Source organism: Danio aesculapii, chromosome 1 (assembly GCF_903798145.1).
Source record: "Danio aesculapii chromosome 1, fDanAes4.1, whole genome shotgun sequence".
In the NCBI taxonomy this organism is placed as follows: Eukaryota; Metazoa; Chordata; class Actinopteri; order Cypriniformes; family Danionidae; genus Danio; species Danio aesculapii.
Window position 1 is genome coordinate 22,592,930 of NC_079435.1, and position 22,360 is coordinate 22,615,289.

Consider the following 22,360-nt stretch of genomic DNA (forward strand, 5'->3'; position numbering starts at 1 on the left):
AGTTTTAAATGGAACTTAGTAATGAGAGAGCAAGATACAGGAACTCATACGGTCAAACACAAGTAACGAACATATTATATCTTAAATATTCTTCTTTCATTGTTCATTTTCACTTCAATTCAGTGCATTAACAGCTTGGATCACAAGCTTCTTGTGAGCTAATATATTTGACAGAAATCTAGTCTTGTGTGTGAACTCATGTGCGATCATACTGTAGGTTATTTAGTCCAGGCAGAGATGACACCAATTCATCCAGCTGAAATGTGATGTGTGTATTCAAAAAATAAATAAAAATTACACCAGACAGATGTGTGCTATGAAAAGAGCATCAATCCGACAACAGCAATCCGAAAATCATGCAGTGTGTAACCGGCATTAAGCGTTGCCTCTGTGAACAGTAAAGCCTGGAATCTTAGTCATTGATGAATGCTGTTAGACAGCTGAGGTAGACCAGCCAAGAATTTAACCTTTTCAACTTTTTGTCATCCACACAACAAACAAAGTGGTATTTCAGTGAGCAGCAAAAAGAATATCAGTCATATCTAAAACTTGAAACATGTCCACCTCAATGTCTACTATAAATTATGACCAAAAGATTGATTAAAGCTTTTATTTTTGAATATAATCAACAGCCTTTCTGAAAAGCATCACACGTTTGCTTCATGTTTTACTTCTCTACTAAGGATCAGAGAAGCCACATTGATAAAAGGCGATCTGGATATTAAGACTTGTATGGCTTAATATAACAATGATAGCTGAAATATCTGGCATGAAGCCTATTTAACATTTGTTATTTTTTAAATGTACATTTATTTTGGACTTAAGGGTTATTTTAATAGTATTTTTTAATGCACATTTATTTTGAACTCAAGGGTTATTTTATATTATTTTTTAATGCACATTTATTTTGGACTTAAGGGTTATTTTAATGTTATTTTTTTAAATGTACATTTATTTTGGACTTAAGGGTTATTTTTAATGTTATTTTTTTAATGCACATTTATTTTGGACTTAAGGGTTATTTTTAATGTTATTTTTTTAATGCACATTTATTTTGGACTTAAGGGTTATTTTTAATGTTATTTTTTTAATGCACATTTATTTTGGACTTAAGGGTTATTTTTATTGTTTTTTTTAATGCACATTTATTTTGGACTTAAGGGTTATTTTTAATGTTATTTTTTAATGCACATTTATTTTGGACTTAAGGGTTATTTTTAATGTTATTTTTTTAATGCACATTTATTTTGGACTTAAGGGTTATTTTAATGTTATTTTTTTAATGCACATTTATTTTGGACTTAAGGGTTATTTTAATGTTATTTTTTTAATGCACATTTATTTTGGACTTAAGGGTTATTTTTAATGTTATTTTTTAATGCACATTTATTTTGGACTTAAGGGTTATTTTAATGTTATTTTTTTAATGCACATTTATTTTGGACTTAAGGGTTATTTTTAATGTTATTTTTTTTAATGCACATTTATTTTGGACTTAAGGGTTGCTTTTATTTTATGAGCACATAGCATGACATCAGATACTGCTGCTGTCTGTTGCTGTTTTCCCTATTATTTTGATATTTTAACTGTGAATACAAAATATTGATATGCTGCCACATTGTGTGGTATTTGGCTGTTATTCTCAGCTGATGGACAACAAGAGAAGTGATGAAAGTCTCGATTATTAAGTAAAGTCTGCTGAGAAACAGCAGAGACAATAAAAGATGGACATTAATCTGACAATTGCAAACATCCGTCAACATTGCTTATTCGTAATAAGAGAACACTGTATTTTTACTGATTGACAAATCACTAGGGGTCTCCACAAATAAGCTTTACTGTCAACCATAGTATTCAGTTAAAGGCTACTCATATATCCATTGGCACTTGTAAGCTTTTTTATACCTAACAACCCTCCCGTTTTCCCCAGGATTCTCCTGTATTCCCACTATCATCCTGTCCAGGTATTTTCCTGTATTTTTCCAGTATCTTTCTATGAAGGGTGGCAATAAACATTAAATGGCTGATCCTCCCTATACACAAGCCAAACCACCGAACCACCAGGGGACACCCCTTGCTGTTAAATATGAAACTGTTCAATTTTTTTGGCCATGAAAACACTTAAAATGGTGCGATTCCCTTCCTTTCCATTACAGGCACTGTTGCCCCTCCTATGCAATCCTCCTAACAGTCAGTTCATGTAGTGGTGCTTTACTGTCAGACACACTCCATAGTGATAAATAGACGCTATTTCTATGTATTTAAAAAGACCGTAAGCATTCAAATATATTTGAAAACATTCAAATATAACCAGAGAGCTGATTTTGTCTAAACGCGTTTTCATTTTTGATTTACAATCATCATCTTTTGGTACATGACCTAGATGTTTCTTATTCTACGTTTAGTTCTCGCTTTTGCACATCATAATTTTACACACAATGTCAATTTTCTGATTTACATTATTTTTCTATCCTCGACTGCGATAGGTGGGAATTTGATCCCATATGTTTCTGTAAACGCATTTTGAAGCGGAGCAAAAGTGGACACTCTGGGTTTTGGGTGCGTGTGTGAACAGACATATACACATAATAATAATAATAATAATAATAATAATAATAATAATAATAATAATAATAATAATAATAATAATAATAATAACAACAACAACATCTAAACATGTCGACCTTGATGGGTTTTCTTATAAACACAACAAATTTTGTTTTAAATGAGCATAAAATGTTAGGAAAGCAATCAAATGCTTTCATTATAGATCTGTGCATTTTTAAAGTGACACCTGTTATTTAATGTAATCAAGCAAAAAATCTAGATGAGAGAATAATTCACTGTTCTTTAATCTAAATGTTTAGTTATACTGAAGAAAAGGTTAATGAGATTTGATAACTTGATTCAGTTTCTTTATTATAGCTATTAATTTGAATAGGCTAAACTGTTTGCTAATTTATTTAGATATCCCTTATTTTACATGCCAATGTTGACAGGTATGTGTTTTGAGTAGCTGTACTATAACGAAAGTGAGAAACAGAGAGACATCAGTCACCAGTAGGGGTGTAGCAAAAACACTGAAGTCACGGTTCAGTGCGTACCTTAGTTTTGAGGTCACAGTTCTGTACAGTTCAACAGGAATAAGCAACAAATCTCCAGTACTTACATTTTCTTCTTATTTTGAACAGTCAGAAGAGTATTGTCACAATCAGCTACAAAGCTGAAGAGCTTCTTGATACAAATTAAACACAATAAAGAAAAATAAAGCTTTATAATTAGGAAACTGTGTATTAAACTTTCAAAGATTAAGCTCAGCCCTTTCCTAAATCAACAGAATAACAACAATTGTGTATTAAATTTTACATTCAGTGAGCTTCAAAATTGAAATCTCTTTTAATGAAAATGCTAGCACTGTATCCATCAATCCAGCAGGTACTGCAAACAACAACTGTTATGAGTAGAGAAGGCACTCATTCTCACAGACTGACTTATGAGATCACAAGATACGATGCTCTATTATATTCCCATTACATGGATGTGTGTAACCATTATACACTCGGATGTTTTGCAGCACAGGGTTTTTAGATTTCAGCTTTCACTCACAGCAGTGCTTATTTGTCATTCATACTGTCAGTTGACCAAATAAAAGAAGTCAGAAAACTAGTGTTGTGCGCTTCTATTTACGGTGTAGCAAGTAGGCATGATAAACAGCCATCTGTGGTTGCCAGAATTTTACCATTAAAAATATGGTAGAAACCATAAAATTATTTTCTAAATTTATGGTAAACTACTGTATTTCATTTATGGTATTAAAGACCCATGTTTTGAAGTATGAAGATCTATACATCATACATTTTGTTGCACAGACAAAAATCAAACACAGGTAATGATGAGTAATTCATAAAACGATTCCTGGAAGAAGAGCAAACCCAACACATATACATATACATATATATACACATATACAAATATATATATATATATATATATATATATATATATATATATATATATATATATATATATATATATATATATATATATATATATATATATATATATAATACACACATATACAAATATAAATATATTTTTAAATATTTCCCAAATGATGTTTAACAGAGCAAGGAAATTTTCACAGTATGTCTGATAATATTTTTTCCTTTGGAGAAAGTCCTATTTGTTTCATTTTGGGTAGAATAAAAGAAGTTTTTCATAAAAAAAATAATAATAATAAAAAAATAAGGTCAAAATTATTAGCCCCTTTAAGCCATTTTTTTTTGATAGTCTACAGCAGGGGTCACCAAACTTGCTCCTGGAGGGCCGGTGTGCTGCAGATTTTAGCTCCAACCCTAATCAAACACACCTGAACAGGCTAATCAAGGTCTTACTAGGTATACTTGAAACACCCAGCCAGGTGTGTTGAGGCAAGTTGGAGCTAAAACCTGCAGGGACACCGGCCCTTCAGGACCGAGATTGGTGACCCCTGGTCTACAGAACAAACCATCATTATAAAATAACTTGCCTAATTACCTTGACCTGCCTAGTTAACCTAATTAACCTAGTCAAGCCTTTAAATGTCACTTTTTTTAAGCTGTACAGAAGTGTCTTGAAAGATATCTAGTAAAATATTATTTACTGTCATCATGGCAAAGATAAAATAAATCAGTTAATAGAAATGGGTTATTAAAACTATTATGTTCAGAAATGTGTCTCCATTAAACAGAAATTGAGGAAAAAAATAAACAGGCGGTTTAATAATTCAGGGGGGCTAATAATTATATATATATATATATATATATATATATATATATATATATATATATATATATATATATATATATATTTTTTTTTTTATTATTTTTTTTTATATATTTAAATATACAGTAACTATTTCATGATTTCTACTATATTTCAGCAGTTGACATTATATTAAATCTTTTTAAGTTAACAGTTAAGATTTGAAACGTAAGTGATGTTAAAATAGACAACTGTGTGAAATAAAATCCAATATACAGTCCTCAGATGTGGAAAAGTGGAGCAATGGCAAGGTGGTCCACCTGCATGATTGCAGACTCTGATTATTTTGCAATTGGCTTTGGAAGAAAGCTAGAAAGCAAATCATTTTCATCCTCTGAGCTGCTTCTGCCGAGTACGGAGAAACAATGGAACTCGCTCAAGTTTCTTTCACTTACTCTAAAATGATCTAGTTTTGCTTGGTCTCAGAGCTTTGAAGCAAAAACAACAGAACTCAAAGCTACAGAAAAATAAGAGGAAACCAGCAGAGAATAACTAGCAACAGAGCGCTGTGAGGAATGTCAGTGTCAACAGTGGTGAGCAAAGCTGATCCGTGCTGAGCAAAGCAGCCTCAGAGTTGCGTGTGTGTGTGCGCTTGTTTTTGCCTCACAAGATGATTTTTTTGCGGGACAGAGCGGCGAGTGTCAGTAATTTTGCGTCACATGCTTTTAATCCTAATCTTGCTATATGCCCTTTGACCTGTGTTGATCTTACACTTAACGAGAAGCTTCAGAATTTAGAAAGAAGCCTTTCTGTACATATAATCTTGTCACATTGCTTGATACACAGCTGACCGAAATGTCACAGATTACACTATATGGATGGCAGATCATGGTTCAAGTTTAGTGCACTGACGTAACACCAACAAGCACATAAATACCATGACACGCATGAGTATATACACAACTATAAATTCTTAGTTTCTCTGGATTTATTAGGTATAGATTTGAATAAAATGTTTGATGTTATATTCTGTTAAGGTCTAATGACATTTTTGTTTTCAAACATATCATATAAAAATAAGGTAATTGGTTTAATTTCCCATTAAATGACACATGGTGAGCAATTGTTTTCATTGGTTTTGATTAGAGATTAGGGTTATTTCATAAAGAAGAGTCAGGAAAGCAATATTAAAATTAAAACACTGGTTTAAATAAATAAACTATAAACATGTAAAACATGGCACCTTTATATTTATTTAATGCATAAAAAGTGTCAAATTAAGACCTCATGAATCAAAGAAACAAAATATAAAAAAATATATATCATAATACACTTTTTCATACTTTATTGTTCTGAGAGACTTATGTTTAGCAGTAGGGAAGGATAAGAGGATAAAATATACAGTTTTTACATCATAAAAAGTGTTACTTTAAGTGTTAAAATCTATTAATAAAATAATATTATTATAAATAAATTAAAAAAATCTAATAATTATATCCCTATAAACCTTTTTTTAACAATTTCTAATTGAAAAATGAACGATTGCATTAATATTATAACTCACATTTTCTATATGTAAATATTTAATTAATTTTTGAACACATTGCTTGCTGACAAACATTGCATTTTTTCATTAATATTCCAACTGGTCTCTTATTTTTGTATTCTATGCCTCAATAATAGAAAGCATAGTGCTTCTTTTCATTTAATGTTAGATTTCTCTATGAATTGCAAGAAAATGGCCAGTGGTGCACTTTCAGTTTTCTCATTTCCATGTGATAATTGATAATGACTGTATCAAGAGGATTGCATGAGTCAGGACTAACAATTTTTCCTGGATAATTATCTCGGCAGAACTGATTGGCTAGGAAAACACAAAATGCATGCATGGAGTATGAGGAATATGGCTGGGAATAACCTACAATTCCAACTTTTTTCTGAATAATATGTTCTAAAAATGTCCTTTTTGTAAAATATGTCAATACTTTCAGCATTCAATAGAGCTACTGTATGTCAGGTGATCATTATTAAAAGGATTCTTTATTTACAATGTCCTGTGTACACTTGATATCAATGCACTTTTATCAATATGACTACAAGTAGATGATATTAAATGGAGGTATAAATGCAGTCTGAAATGTTTTGAGCCACTTCTGGGATAGCTGAAAACACATTCATATTGCTTTCATATGACTGTATGGGACATTTGGCAAGAAAAAAACTCCAAATATAATATTCAAATTCACTGTGTTGTGCCAAACACCAGGATTACAATAGAAATTGACATTCCATTCTTTTCATTTACTTTTTAAGGGATAGGAATCTTTTGATTGTCACAAATTGATTCAAATCAGTTACGGAACTCTCGATTCCGTTCTCAATTCTGAATTATATTTTGATTTGAATTATGTTCAGATTTGATTCTGGCTTTATGTTTAGTATTTTTTTCCTTTTTGGTTATGATAGGTGAGCTTTGTTTTGAAAAAAAAAAAAAAAAAAAAAAAACATCGAAGAATTTGTAGTTGTCCTTGCAGTTTGGTAAATTCTTTTTTTATAAAATAAATGCCATTGATCATACTGCAACCATTAAACATGTGTCCGGCCTATTATTGGGCAATGCAGTTCTGGGATTACTTGTGTAGCTACATTAGACTGTAGCTATACAAAAATAGTTAGTATAAAAATTTGATTTCTTTAAAAATGTTAAAGAATTTTATAAAATATACATGATTAAAAAATTTTATTAAAAAAAAGCTTAATAATATATATTTAATTAAAATGAAACCAGATATTTTAATTTAACAGGTCAATGATAAGATGCAATGCGTTTGTGTGTGGATAATATGCTAACTTTTCTCCACATAAAACTGTAAAATACTAGTGAAGTGACTGCCACATCAGCTCTAGAGATTAGGTCGAAGTGTTCATGTCCCATAATGAGAGAGCAAAACTGCACCATTAATTCATGCAGACACACAGAACATTTAGTCTTCACATTTAAATAGTCCTTTGCTGCCTTAGAACGCTCTCAAAAGACATCATTCTAGATGAAAATTTTAAATACTGAACACTACAATTCCACTTTATATTAAGTGGCCTTAAATACTACTGTATCTACTACTACTACCACCACTACTACTGCATTAACAACTTGGTACAATTAACATATTATGTTTTTACATTGTACATCCCAGCTTAATCAGTTGGCATTTCTGTGTGGAGTTTGCATGTTCTCCTTGTGTACTGTAGGTGTGGGTTTCCTCCAGGTGTTCTGGTTTCCACCCCAGTCCAAAGACAAGCGCTATAGGTGAATTGAATAAACGAAATTGGCCATAGTGTATGTGTGTGAATCAGAGTGTATGGGTGTAACATATGCTGGATAAGTTAGTGGTTCATTCCGCTGTGGCGACCCCTGATGAATAAAGGGACTAAGCCGAAGGAAAATGAATGAATGAATGAACATTGTAATTATGTTTAAACATACATGTTATTACAATTAATTTCCTTAGTTACATATTGTCACGATTACCAGCGATCTAGGCCTTGCAGTTCTCTGGAGAACTACACGTCGGCCACTAGATGAAATACAACTCCCAGAAGTCTTTGCACTCACACAAACTCACACAGCTGGAAGCTCATGATGGAATGATTAGTAAGACTATAAAGACACTTCATTCACACACACTATTTGCTGAGTCTTGTTTAAATGTAAGTGAGCATTATGAAGCATTTCCTTCTCTTGCCATGCTGTGTTTTTGACCTTTGTTTTGCTGTCCTGACCATTCACCTGTACTCGGTTTATGATTTTTGGATTATCTGCATGCTTCTGACTGTCACTGTTTGGACCCTTGCCTGCCTCATATGTTTCCTAATAAACTGCATTTGGATCCTCAACTCCGTTGTTCCCCGACACATTACACATATATAATTACACTACATCCCTATCCCTTACACTTTAACCCACACTTAAACCTACCCATACCACCACTCCTGTCCATAACCTTACTTGTATCCCACCTCAATAGCATCATAAGGTGTTTGGCAATAGATTATGTATAAAATAGGTGCATGTATGTATGTATTTATTTATTTATTACATTTTCATTTCTTCGTTAATTTTCTTTTCGGCTCTGTGGAATGAACCGCCAACTTATCCAGCATATGTTTTATGCAGCAGATCCCCTTCCAGCTGCAACCCATAACTGGGAAACTCATCACCCATACTTTATTACATTTGATTTAATTTTATTTATTAGTAAGTATATAGGAGTTGAGGTCACAATATAAAATGGGACCCACTAAAAGTACTCCTTTGTGACTTAATGAATGCATTAAGCTAATTAAATAATCTTTTAGGAGGTTTAATTGTTTTAATGTGTGGAAATTTGTCAACGATTTCCCCACCTCCCCTGCAAGCATCTCTCTCTTGATTAATCTAGGTGAAAAAAAAAATATCAATAAAATGTCATGTCCACAAAATCCAGAAAAATATGCCATGTGTTTTCATTAAGTCAAACAGATCAATGAAGTGTCCTTCCCTCGGTCTCTTTTGAAATGAGATTCACTGGCAAGCATTTGGAAGGTTTTTTTTCTCATCACTGCAAACCTTATATGAATTTTGGCTACTGGAAAAAAATGCAACATGAACACACAAGAGCAACGCACAAAGAAAATCACCTCTCAATATTCACCAAATAATCCTTTATCTAGGGCTGTCAACAGAACTTCCTTTTTACCCTTTATCAGCATCAAGAAAAATAATGCCTGACAAAATGATTGTTTTTCAATCATTAGTAAAAGGAAATATGACTACATATTGTTTTCCTTTTGGTTCCTTTGGTTGTAGGCGGTGTATTAATCATACAATACATATGACATAATATAATTCAAAATGAGGCCAAATGATATTGTCATGGTTATACAACAAGCTACTTATACAATGCGGTGTTATAGTGCTGATATTAATGCACTGCAGTAACAAATCCATATACATTGTTGGTAGTGAATTTCTTACTTGTGCCAATGTGAAATTACATGTATTAACTATTTTTATCCTCCATGTTTGGGGTTGAATATCATACAGCCTTGTCTAATGCCCCAAATGGAAAACCTGAATATTTAATGTCAGATTACATTAGTATTGCCACTTACATTTGTAGCCTTGGTGACTGTCATTGCTGATTTGCTAAAATCTGCCCTCTTTTTACATCTCTCTCACTCTCTTTCTCTTGCTTTTTTCAGTTTGGTTGCATCAAAAGAACCAGAAAGCCCTCGAAGGAGAGCAGCACCCATGTCACCCTCTGACTTTCTTGATAAGCTCATGGGAAGAACCTCAGGTTATGATGCCAGAATTAGGCCAAATTTTAAAGGTACAGTACAAATAACCATTTTCCCTCTTCCCTTTTACTCTTTATATTACATACAGTATTGCATAATCCATTATCCATGTGTTTGATAAGGCATCATTCCTTATCATTAGAACTGATGTAGTCATTTTGACTGGTTTTAAATTTTCTAATACTGTATATGACATTTGTTAAAACAAAACACATAACTTCAGTCCCCTGACTTTTATTAAATGTGTGTTTATTTCATTCTTACATTGTTATAATAATAAAATTTGAATAAAATATAGTATTTCCACCTTGAATGGCTATAATGGTCAAATTGACTACATCCCGTCCAATATTTTCCCTCATGACTTTAAACGATTGTCTCTGTTGCCCAGCAGTTTTTGATAACAATAACTTAACCTTACTTTGCTCTCCCGCTTGACGGTCAAAGCATGATTAACTACTTATGTGATTAACTAACAATTATAAGCCATCACAAAAAATAAAGATTGTATTTTTAGGGTAATTATTTCATAAAATATGATGACAGACAATCAAAGGGTAATTCTAAAATCTAAATAGAAGCTTTACATGTAAATATAACCGGCAGCTAGCTCTCTGCAGCTCTCACATGGTCGCTCACTGAAGCTAAGCCTTAATGTACCTTAATAGAGACCACATGGGAAAACTAGGTTGCTGCTGGAAGTGGTGTTAGTGAGACCAGCAGGGGACGCTCAAACTGCGGTCTGTGTAGGTCCTAGCACCCCAGTATATTGATGGGGACTCTATACTGCTCCGTGAGTGCCGTCTTTCAGATGAGACGTTAAACCTGACTGACCTGCATCTGACTCTGTGGTCGTTAAAATACCAGGATGTCCTTTGAAAAAGAGTAGTTGTTCAACCCCGGCATCAAACCTCAGCCAAATTTGCCAACTGGCCTCTGTCCTTCATGGCCTTCTTACCATCTCCACATCATGATTGGCTTCCTCGATTGGTCTCCTCTCCAGCAATCAGCTGGTTTGTCGGTGTGCGGTCTGGCGCAATATGGCTGCTGTCACGTCATTCAGGTGCTGCGCACTGATGTTAGATGAAGAAATTCCAGCCAAAAAAATGTGTAAAGCTCTTTGAGAAGAGCGCTACATAAATGAAAGGAATTATTATTATTAATATTTAATATAACATGACAACAATTTTATTCGGTACAATATATAGTAGTAATGTTAAAAGTGGTGTTTGCACATATTTTAAACCATAATATCATGACTAGCCAAATATTGTTTAAAAAATGAAACATTTTAGTTATTTATTTTTTGAGAAATACATTTTGATAGACATTACTGATCAACAGTAATGTATTAACATGTCTTTACAAAAAATGTCTTTTTTTTAAGTGAGTTCAAGCTATTTTGCTTATATATATATATTCTACTTTAAGATTTGTGCAACACATCACTGAAGATTTACAACAATTTAATTTGGACGTCATTTTTACTCCCATGCCCAAAAAAGGTCAAAACCTTTAGTTAAAATGATCGCTTGTCCGAGATTCATCTTTGATATTGTATGAAGCTGATGCAGATGTGCCTCTTTATTTCATGCTATGAAATGATTATGTAATAAGTCTGCACAGCTCGTGGTTCTAGTTGCCTCTAGACATTTCTGCTATGACCCTGAAAACATTCTTCCATTACGCTGTTACAGAACGGCCCTGAACCCAAACCATCTCAAACCATAAATCAGTCTCAGCTTTCTTAAATTATTCAACTGGCAAAGGACTTCCCCTCAGAAGCTCATTTACAGAGGCCACTAATTCATAAATGTCAAGTAAAGAGACTTTGAAAAGCGCTGAAAAAAATGATGTGCAATGCTGAACGACAGCAACCTGGATTAGACGTGTTACATTCAAATGTATACAACTGAATGCAGCAATATTTCAAGTGTCAAACCACCCCAATTATTCTTTTACCATTTCTTTATTCTTTTTTTTTTTGCATTCTTTTTTTTTCATATCATCTTGATCATGACAAAATGTTCTTTTGATTTCAACAAAGCAATCAGCATCTCAGTTTCACGTTCTTGTTTTTTTTTTTTTTTTTTGTGGGGGGGGGGGGGGGGGTTATTTACTTACACATTATGGATGTGTCTTAAGAAAATGTAAATGTATAACTTTAACCTCCTTGATTAACCTTTAATATGTGATTTATATAATAACTGATCTGTCAGAAATATTGGTAAACAAATGACATTTTTTGAAAATCTTATTAAATGTATTTAATGAGTCATGAACATGCTGTAAAAGCTTTGATATGTTTTGTGAAATCAGAATCAGAATTTATGTGCATAATAATCAGAATTTATGTGCATAATAATTTAATTTTATATTATTGCAGGCACAATTAAAACAAAAATATATCCAGAATTAGAAAATTCCTCATATCAGGATTGATGGATGGATGGATGGATGGATGGGCAGGCAGACAGATTTGAAGACAATGTAATGTATTGAGACAGATTTTTCTCTTTGTTTTAACAGGCCCGCCTGTGAATGTAACATGCAACATATTTATTAACAGTTTTGGATCCATCGCAGAGACAACTATGGTATGTATTCACACTTCAGAGATGATGTGTGACTTTCTATGCACAAAACACTCCACAGGGGTATTTACACACTGATAATCATTGTTGTATATTAGCACTCTATAGTGATTAATGCATTAATAGTGTGCCAATAAAATATTCAGTTCATTTATTTATGAATACTGCACACACATGAAGTGTAATGAGTGTGTGTGAGGGTGTGTGAGTAAGATCATTCTCAGCAGCATCTCTGTAGGCTGGAGCAGGAACTGTATGGGCCATTTCACACGTCATGCTTGCACTACTCTATTGTGTGTGTGTGTGTGTGTGTGTGTGTGTGTGTGTGTGTGCGTGCGTGCGTGCATTAAAAAAACTGTTACATTTACTATAAAATAAACTGGTAAATGAGACAGAATTTTTTACAGCTACAATACTGTAAACGATTTTAGCCATATTGTAAAGGAGCTCAGTGTCACACAACTGCTATACACACTATAGTATGTGCATCTCAGACACTGACATTTTAACTAAATTTATGAGATTAATCATGCACCGAAAAAATGATTCAAAGATGATTCCTTGCATTTATTTATTTTTTTTAAGTGGTTGCAAACAATTTATTTGGACTGAATTGAAACCAACAAATCAAGCTAAACATTACTAAATTAAATTTGTTTGTTCAAATTCAACACATATCAACTGTTTGCAACAATTTTGCTGACATACTTTTTTTCAGTGTGGCTATACATGCTCCAATCATATGTTTCAATAGTATTACAGCACACTGTGAGTGTGTACTAGTATCATTAGTTGTGCACATTTGGCTGATAGAGCGTTTGGACCCAAAAACTGTGGCACGTGGCTTCAGACTTAACAAGCGGATTGCTGAGCACACCTGGAGCCTTTTTCAATTCAACCGTGGTGGCATATAATGGTCAAACAAGATCCCTGTGGGGATAAACCACAAAAGAAAGAACCATAACCGCTTTCTGAAACTCACTTCCTGATTGCTTGAAGGTTTTAGGATAAAGGCTACCTGTATAAAAGCAACCCAGGCCCCGGTACATCTGAGGAGAGGTTACTTTCTTCTGCATGAACTCCTTTTTGAACTGTTCTTTGTTTTTTCTCTTCGGATGCAATTCACCCCAAGGTTTGTTGTTGTTAACACAAACTGTTGTCTCCAGCTTTGCTTGTAAACCACGGGTGTTTACCTGCTCTCTGTATGTATCCATCATACAGTCTTTAAACGTGCTTTTGCATTTTTAACACAGCTGTTAAAAATATATACAAACTCAAAACATTATGGGTTGTTTTCAGAGTTTGACATTAACTTTTTTTTGATCACCAGCCACTGTGGCTAGTAGTGTTCCAACATTAGTAGCCATTCACCATTTTCACTAGCCACAATTGTGTTGTTGGGCAAATATATTTTATATGCATAAAATTTGACTTTGGCAAGCTAAAATTACTTGATTTAGATTTTGTGTTATGTCCACATGCCTTCTCACTCATTTAACTTTTTGTGTGTCGTGTATGAGCTTTCTCAATGAGCATGAGCAAATAGGTTATGGCTTCATAGTGTTGCATTACAGTTCACATGACTTTCACATGGCTCAACACTAAAGATTTGCCAGATATTTCTCTAGCCACACCAAAAAAATTATAATAATATTAATAATTCTTAGCCCAAAATAACTGTAAGCATGAGAAAGCAGGTGAAAAACACATCATGTGCGATAATGAAATTACGATCACATGCAACGTTACAGTGAAAGCAACCTGCTGCTTAAAAAAGACCTTTTAAAAAATCTGGAGCTCTTGAAAGCAGCAAGACTGTGGGTACACGAGCGTCACTTTTTGTCCAGAACCGATCGCACCTGTTATGTTTTCAGACACAGATGCTTCATGCAATGACCCGTTTCTTTTGGAAATTTTTAAACATCACATCAGATGAAATCAACCTCGGCACTGAAGCCCTCGTCAGTGCGTCAGAAACGCCTGTGTCTCGCCATGCATGTGATCATCCTCTCATTAGGTATTCACCTGCTTTTGCTCATGCAAACACAGTTATCTCTCATTAGGTAATCCTTATTGTTGAACTCTGCTTTTTAAGAAAACTGCAATTTAGAAATTATCTTCAATCAGCCAAAGTGCCCGGGAGTGACTGTCTAACCCACCACAGCTAAAATCTACCCACATTTGGCAGGTTGGCGGGCTTTATTGTCAAGCCCTGGTTGTTTCAAATATGGACAAAAACAACCAATAGTCTAAAAAATGTTTTTCAAAATAATGCACAAATTATTTGACTCAATTGTAGGTTAAAGGAACCCAATGTTTAGAATGTAATAAGTAAAAATCAATGAAAAGCATCTATTTGCAGAATTGCATTTTGATTTATGCACGTTGCTGTGTGTCTGTCAGTCTGTCTGTATTAGTGATGGGGAGAAAGTGGCATCAAAAATCTGATTAATGAAAAAATCTTGCAATTCATGAAAATAAAGTAATATTAAGTTTACTGCGCTGGTAACAAAACATATTTACTGTGGTGACTAATATGTGAAAAATGTATGCCAAATTTATAAGTTCAAGTTATGAAATGTCATAGTGCTCAAAAACATAATGATGCATTGATCATTGAAAATATCTTTATAAAGCACCTTGAAATATATATTTTTAAAAGCCTTTTTAATAAATAATGATAGTGTACATTTGTGTAATTAAAAATTGGTTAATTTCTGACAGTGTATTTAGATTTTTTTCATGTATGTTTTCGATGTGATTTTTGCATCAAGAACTGTCATAATTTAGACATTATTTTGTACCATGATTTTAGTCTTATGATTTGAACACTGTTTAAATCGACCGTAAAATATCTTCAATGTACAGTTGAAGTCAGAATTATTAGCCCCTTTTGAATTTGTTTCTTTTTTAAATATTTCCCAAATGATGTTTAACAGAGCAAGGAAATTTTCACAGTATTTCCGATAATATTTTTTCCTCTGGAGCAAGTCTTATTTGTTTCATTTCGGCTTTATTATTATTAGCCCCCTTAAGCCATATTCTTTTTCGATTGTCTACAGAACAAACCATCTTTATACAATAACTTATCCTAATTAACCTAGTTAAACCCTTAAATGTCACTTTAAGCTGTATAGAAGTGTCTTGAAAAATATCTAGTAAAATATTATTTACTGTCATCATGGTAAAGATAAAATAAATCAGTTATTAGAAATAATTATTAAAACTATAATGTTTAGAAATGTGTTGAAAAAAAATCTTCTCTCCGTTAAACAGAAATTTGGGGAAAAAAAAATAGGGGGGCTAATAATAAGTATTACAGGCATATCAGTTTAGAAATGGTTATGTTTGCATTCATAAAAAAAGTATTCATAGCAAATCTGATATTTATTAAAAAATGATTAATTGAGCAATGTACAGTGTGTCAATAGCTAGGTTTCCATCCTAACATGAAGCAATATGCTTTCAAAGAATAAATAAAGAGGGATTCGAAATCGTAATTAGGTGCAATTCCATCAAATTGTTGCAGCAGCTGACTGTAGTATTGGTAACCCAGTAACCAACAATAAAAAGGCAAATATAATGAAGTTACATGGGTGTTACATGTTCGCTACATCAGATTTTATTTGGCAAATGTGTTTCCACCTCCCATTACTCTCATCAACCCATTTTGCACAAGTTCAAAACCACCCCAAACAAGCGGAAATGTATTATAATTTTTTTTTAGCAAAAATTAAGGGATTTTTAACCAAAATTTGCTGACTCCATCACTCTCATGCGGTACTTCAAAATACACATTAAAACGTGATCAAGAATGCAGACAGTGAGTTTATGCTGTGGAATTACCATATAAAGTTAATTATACACACTACTTATAATTTAGTCACAGTCCTATTAAGAAAAACATCATGACAGGATGTACAGTTGATCACTTAGTCTGCTAGACCACTGACTTGCTTTGCTGATGCACAAAGAGTGATAAGCAAATCTCAGACTGTATTCATCAGTCTTTACATGTCACAAATCACAGATGATGCATTAAATTGAACATGGCTGTTTTGCCGTTCATAATCCATATTTTGATGCATTAAAATGAACAAAACAAACAATACTGATACTGATGTTTACAAAGTTGAAAATAAATCGTCTCTTCTACTATAAGGATCCTCTGGAAAATAGTTATTTTTAGTTATTTGACCCTGTTGTACAGTCTGTGCTGGTGTAGTCAACTATTATGTAATACATACCCAGAAATAGAAAACAAGTCTTTTTAGTAGCTTTGGTTTTATTAAAATTATTTTGGACTACAAACCTTTTAAGGTATGAAATTTACAGTATGATTTTATAATACAACAACCTCTTATAGGCCAAAAGGTATGGCTTGTGACCCTTTCAGGGATTTTTTAATTTATTTTAAATGCCATCATACAATTTAATGGTGTAAAGGGCTCCTGAGATTATACAATTTTAAAGGACGCCAAGATGATACAGGGGTCTAGAGCTCTTCCAACTTTATTCCAGCAGTGATAAAACAGACTTTATTCATTAAATAATGCTAAAGCATTCTGACTTAAAAGCCTTCCTCAGGGTATTCAACGCACATCATACACAAACATTTATAAAGCACCATCTCCATCTTGGATCACTTATACACAAATTAGCAACATCTGACAAACTGAAGTCATCACACTACTTAATTAATAGGAGTTAACTATCCACATGTAGCATCAGATTAACACACAAAAAATACATTACGAACACAAACTTAAAACCACCATCATTCAATTCAATGTAGATTGTGTCTAAGCAGCTTAACATAGAAGATTATAGTAAATTGAAACAGTGTCAGTTCAGTTTTCAAAGTTTGAGTTGAGTTCAGTTTAGTTCAGTTCAGTGTGATTTAATATTCACTGCTGAGAATCCAAACACTGAAAAGCAAATCCATTGATGCGCAGCTCTATAGGTCCCGAAACATGCCAGCCATTGGCAACAGTGGCGAGGAAAAAAAACTTTACCAACTGGCAAAAGTGAAGAATTAAAAAACCTCTAGAGAAACCAGGCTCAGTTGGGCATGACCATTTCTCCTATGGCCAAACGTCTTGTGCGGAGCTGCAGTCTAGGCATCATTGAAAATCTATGAAGGAGATTTTTTATCTTATTATTATTATTATTTTTAATCTTTTGGATGTTTCAAATTAAAATAAATACTAAAAGCTTCACGCTTCTTTCTCTTACAATTTGACATAAAAAAAGCTTAATCTTTTCCATTCAAAGATAGAACAGGGAGGACATTTTATGGTTACATCCACCAAAACAAATGTGTTGGTATTATGTAATTAATAATGGTCTCTTTAAGCAAAAGTAGTGTAGTAACTTCCTTTTCCACACATTTTCATAAAGTTTGTTTCTTGAATCCTGTGAAGTGGTAAATTTGCTCCATTTTGTGAAATATAGGGTCCATTCTATTGGTTCTAAATGTATTTATAATGTACAAACTGTTTACTAATTTCCCTACAGCCGTGGCCACCAACTTTTTTAAACCCAAGACCTTGACCTTGCACAAAACTGACAGAAAAAATAAAGCAAAGATTGCCTTATTAACTTTAATTTACTTAACATTTTATTCATTTTAAACTGATGCAATCAAGAAAATCTGCGACAATGCATCTGGATGACATTTGTCCTGTCATTTTTGAGATATACCGACAGAGTTATCAAGACCTACCAGTCGATTGCAATTGATAGGTTGGCAACTTCTGTCCTACAGCAACACTAAACCCAACACTTTAAAGGAAATTGTTAGCAGTTTTACATTCTGAAATATGATTTAAAATCCTTTTGAAAAATGGGCAATGTCCTCATTATTCACCTTTTCCTTGAAATAGCCATGTCATGCCCATGCCATTATATAAGTTTTTGTCCTTATATGTTACTTCCAATTACAACCCAGATCTACACAGAACAAACAGATGTGCTTTTAACTTTAACTACACATGTATCCCAACATTTCTCTCTGTGAAGCCAAACGCTCATCGCACACATACACACACGCACTGAGAGTGCCTTGTCGCCTTCATCCCTCAGCTGGCTCTGAATAAGTTATGTGCTGAGAGATGGCACATTCACTCTGAAGTAATTATGTCTGAAGAGACCGTGCTTTTGCCAAAGCCTTTCCTTTACTGAGAGTGGACTTCTCTTCATAAATATTCCTTCCTTCAAGCAGGGCGTGAGTCTCTTGTCATTTATTCAAATCAACAAACTGTTCTTTGTGATCCAGGGTACAGCTGGGCTTCTAGAAAGTGGTTCTCCGTGTCATGAGCCTCAATGGCAAGACAGTTTGTTTGATCTGGATTTATTAAGTTATTAAAAATACATTTAAAAGGCAGTTCAGAGACACTGATTCAATTCTCTGTGGTGGACAAGTTCCAGTGATGAAACAGAAAATTATATACAATATACAACGTACAATATGCAATTTTGATTTACCTTTGGTGATTTTAGAGCATTCCATACTGGATAAATTCAGCCCAGGCTCAATGGAAATACATGTCTCAGCCTAAATGTTTGCAAAACATAAAATATGTTGCTCTGGGTGCATTTCATTGTGCATTTCAAATAACACATCCACTAGAGGGTGCTAAACCTACAAGGTTTATTTAGGTTTACCATAATTTCTGCGCACCATCATTGTATTATTATGGTGTCATGTCTCAACTGTGTACTAAAAAAATTGTGCTTCCTGTGTTGTCATTCTCCTGGCTTCTTGCAAGTGCTTGTGACAATTCTCTGTAAACCAATAGTGTTCAGCTGATAATCCAGCTCCACCCTTTTGCTACAGTTATGTTGCATTAGGTACCCCCTTTAGTAAGGGTACCAAGGTTTGGAAAGGAACCTACACAGAAAGCACTTTGGAAAGAGAAATGTGAACTGTGACCATGTCGTTTTAACTTGATTTTTCATTGCTTTTATCTGTTTTTTGAAAATATTTCATGGGCCTCACAAAACAGATACTTTAAACCTATAAATACTTGTGTATAAATGTTCAATACTAAAGTTTCTATATACATGATTTGATTATAATTGCAGGTCAATGACACAGCTTACTGTAATGTCTGAAATTATATAAAATAAACAAATAAAAAAATGCAACATTTATGAACAGATAGAGAGCCTTACAGTCTCTGAAATGTTACGAATTACAAATAAAAAATACCCAAAATATACATTTAGGCCTTATTTGGGTTCATAAACGATACGAAACATATACAGTCAGTGCAAACTTAAGTGTACCAAACCGCACCGTACACCTCAGTGGAAACAGGCCAATAGATAGAAAGATTTGTGAGGCAAATGCATGCAATTACAAACCATAGACACCATGCCTATGTGGCATTTGTTTGGTGTTGTGTAAAAATCATTTATTTGCTGATAATATTACACTAAATATCAAAGTGTCAGAGTAATACAGTCTAAAAGAGATCAAAAGCTTTTAGTAAGGTTTCTTGGTAAACTTAACAGTACATGGCATTATTATGGACAACACCTAATACTGCCCTCTAGTGTTAATTTTACCAAGAAACTGCAGCAAACCTATGATTAAGTATGTTTTTGTTGTTTTACAAAAAACATGCTGAAGAATGTATTTCCAGTGAGCCTGTATTGATAAATTAGTACTCCCTAACCAGGGGCGTTGCTGGACATAAAGCTCTACTGGGGCACGTACCCCCTTCTGTTGTAGACTTGACACATGGCAGATAATTAGGTTTGTTAAGTCTTACCCCCCTGACTCGTCATCCCTCCTTTTTGCTTCATACAAAAATAAATCTATCAGTGAGGCATGCTTAGTAAGATCACCATCATATTGTTTAAACTTTAGTTTTGCCCACTTGCAAAACAAAAAAAGGCTGTTACGCTGGTTTTACAACGCATGAGTGGCGCGTAACAAGCAGCCTGCTTTTTTGGCGCGTATGTTAACTACCGGGACTCTCAGAAGAAGAGCAGCGCGTGCAAGAGCAGCGCGTGTTCTCTACGCACACACGGAGATGCGTCAGTTTGCTTTTTGATTACATTGCTTTCACCAGCGTTGGTTCGATTGCACATAGAGAATAACGTCTTTATTTCGTAATTACCACTCTTAATAAATACACTTGCGTATGAAGTAAATCATACCCAATGCATTTACTGGGGCACTGGAGATTTTCACTGGGGCACATGCCTCAGTGAATTGGGTCCAGCGACGCCCCTGTCCCTAACTTAGGAGTTGTTCTAAGCCAAAGAATGTGTAGTTCTTGCTCCTGTGATTCTTTGAGCATGTTTAAATTGTGACAAAGATGATGCAAGAAATCTAATCCAAGGAACAGTTTTCTCACTGCTTTTTTATCCCCTACACTCTTCATGCCTTCAAAGCTTTCACTCTGAAGGGTAAAACCTAGGAAGAGATTAGGGTGTATGGATGAGCCCTTCAGAATGGAACATCCTAAATCTATAAAGCAGAACAGAAATAGTGACAGAAATGATCCTTGTATGAAGATTTGCATTGCATGAAGATTTATCCTAGATTCTCTTGTTAAAGATTTTTCTTGTTAATGTTAGATTTGTTGCATGATAACTTGCTAATGTCAAATCATTACAAAGAATTTGTTTGTAAAGAATCAAAGTGTACAGAGTACACACCTTTGGAAGACCTTCACTTAGGTAATGATCCTAAGCGGATTGAAAATCATATGATGAATCAAGTCACATGAGTTAAATCAATTGTGGCATTACATTGTTTCTGTATTCTTGCTATGACCTCATTGTTTTGCCAAAATAGCAAGTTGTAGCATTAAACAGAAGCAAACAGTTACATCAAGCCATTATCAATATGAGAGGTAGAAATGTCTTTTTACTTTTGCTTGTGAAGTGAGTGTTGTCAAGTATCGTTTTACCTTTATATTTATAATTGGTACTCTGCTTTTGACCCATCCAATTGCACACATGCACACACATTAAGAGTGATTTTATAGTGCACATAGAGCAATAAGGGTTAGGTGCCTTGCTCAAGGGCACTTCAGCTGGGTATAGAAGACGGGAGAGAGTGCGAGTTCTGCAATTTCTGCCTAGACTGTGAAAGGAACCTGCAACCTTACAATTCCATTATATAGACAACTGTATCATGAAACCAGTATGTAAATGTACAATAATAAACAAGTTGCCTCAGATTTGTTGTAACTGGCTAGGCTTTAATAGACAAGAGTGAAGACAAGGGTGAAAAGCCATGCAAAGTAATTCTCTCCATCAATGCTTCTCCATATGTCACATATGGATTATACCTTTCCTAGATTCCCTGATCAGACCATCTGGGCCTTGGAGATTGCCTTCCCTCACCATTAGAGCCATGGGATAATCCTTACATCCAGGAACAAAGGACACTGCATTAACAGAACATCATTCAGGACAATCATAAATTCCAAAACAACTGATAAACATCATAAACATCACAATACAATTCACTGTAAATCTCTCCATTTGCCATTTAAATGCATTTAAAAGAACTAGAGGAACAAAGAGTTTCTAGTTTAAATTGTATGAAAATGTGTCATTTTCTGAAGTATGCCCAATATTTTATCTACTGTCAAAATGAGGTTATGGAGGTTTAACCTTGATTATGTTGTTGAAACAAATTCTTGAAAGGATCTTGAAAAGTT

At 33.8% G+C, this 22,360-nt stretch overlaps 1 protein-coding gene across 1 annotated transcript in view; it reads left to right on the forward strand.

The window, feature by feature from the left end:
• glra3 (glycine receptor, alpha 3) overlaps positions 1-22,360 on the forward strand; it is a 96,325-nt gene that overhangs the window by 38,808 nt on the left and 35,157 nt on the right. The window contains exons 2-3 of the mRNA XM_056457480.1: positions 9,985-10,112; positions 12,610-12,677. Of these exons, the coding sequence (XP_056313455.1) occupies positions 9,985-10,112; positions 12,610-12,677 (196 nt within the window). The remainder of the gene's footprint in view (positions 1-9,984; positions 10,113-12,609; positions 12,678-22,360) is intronic.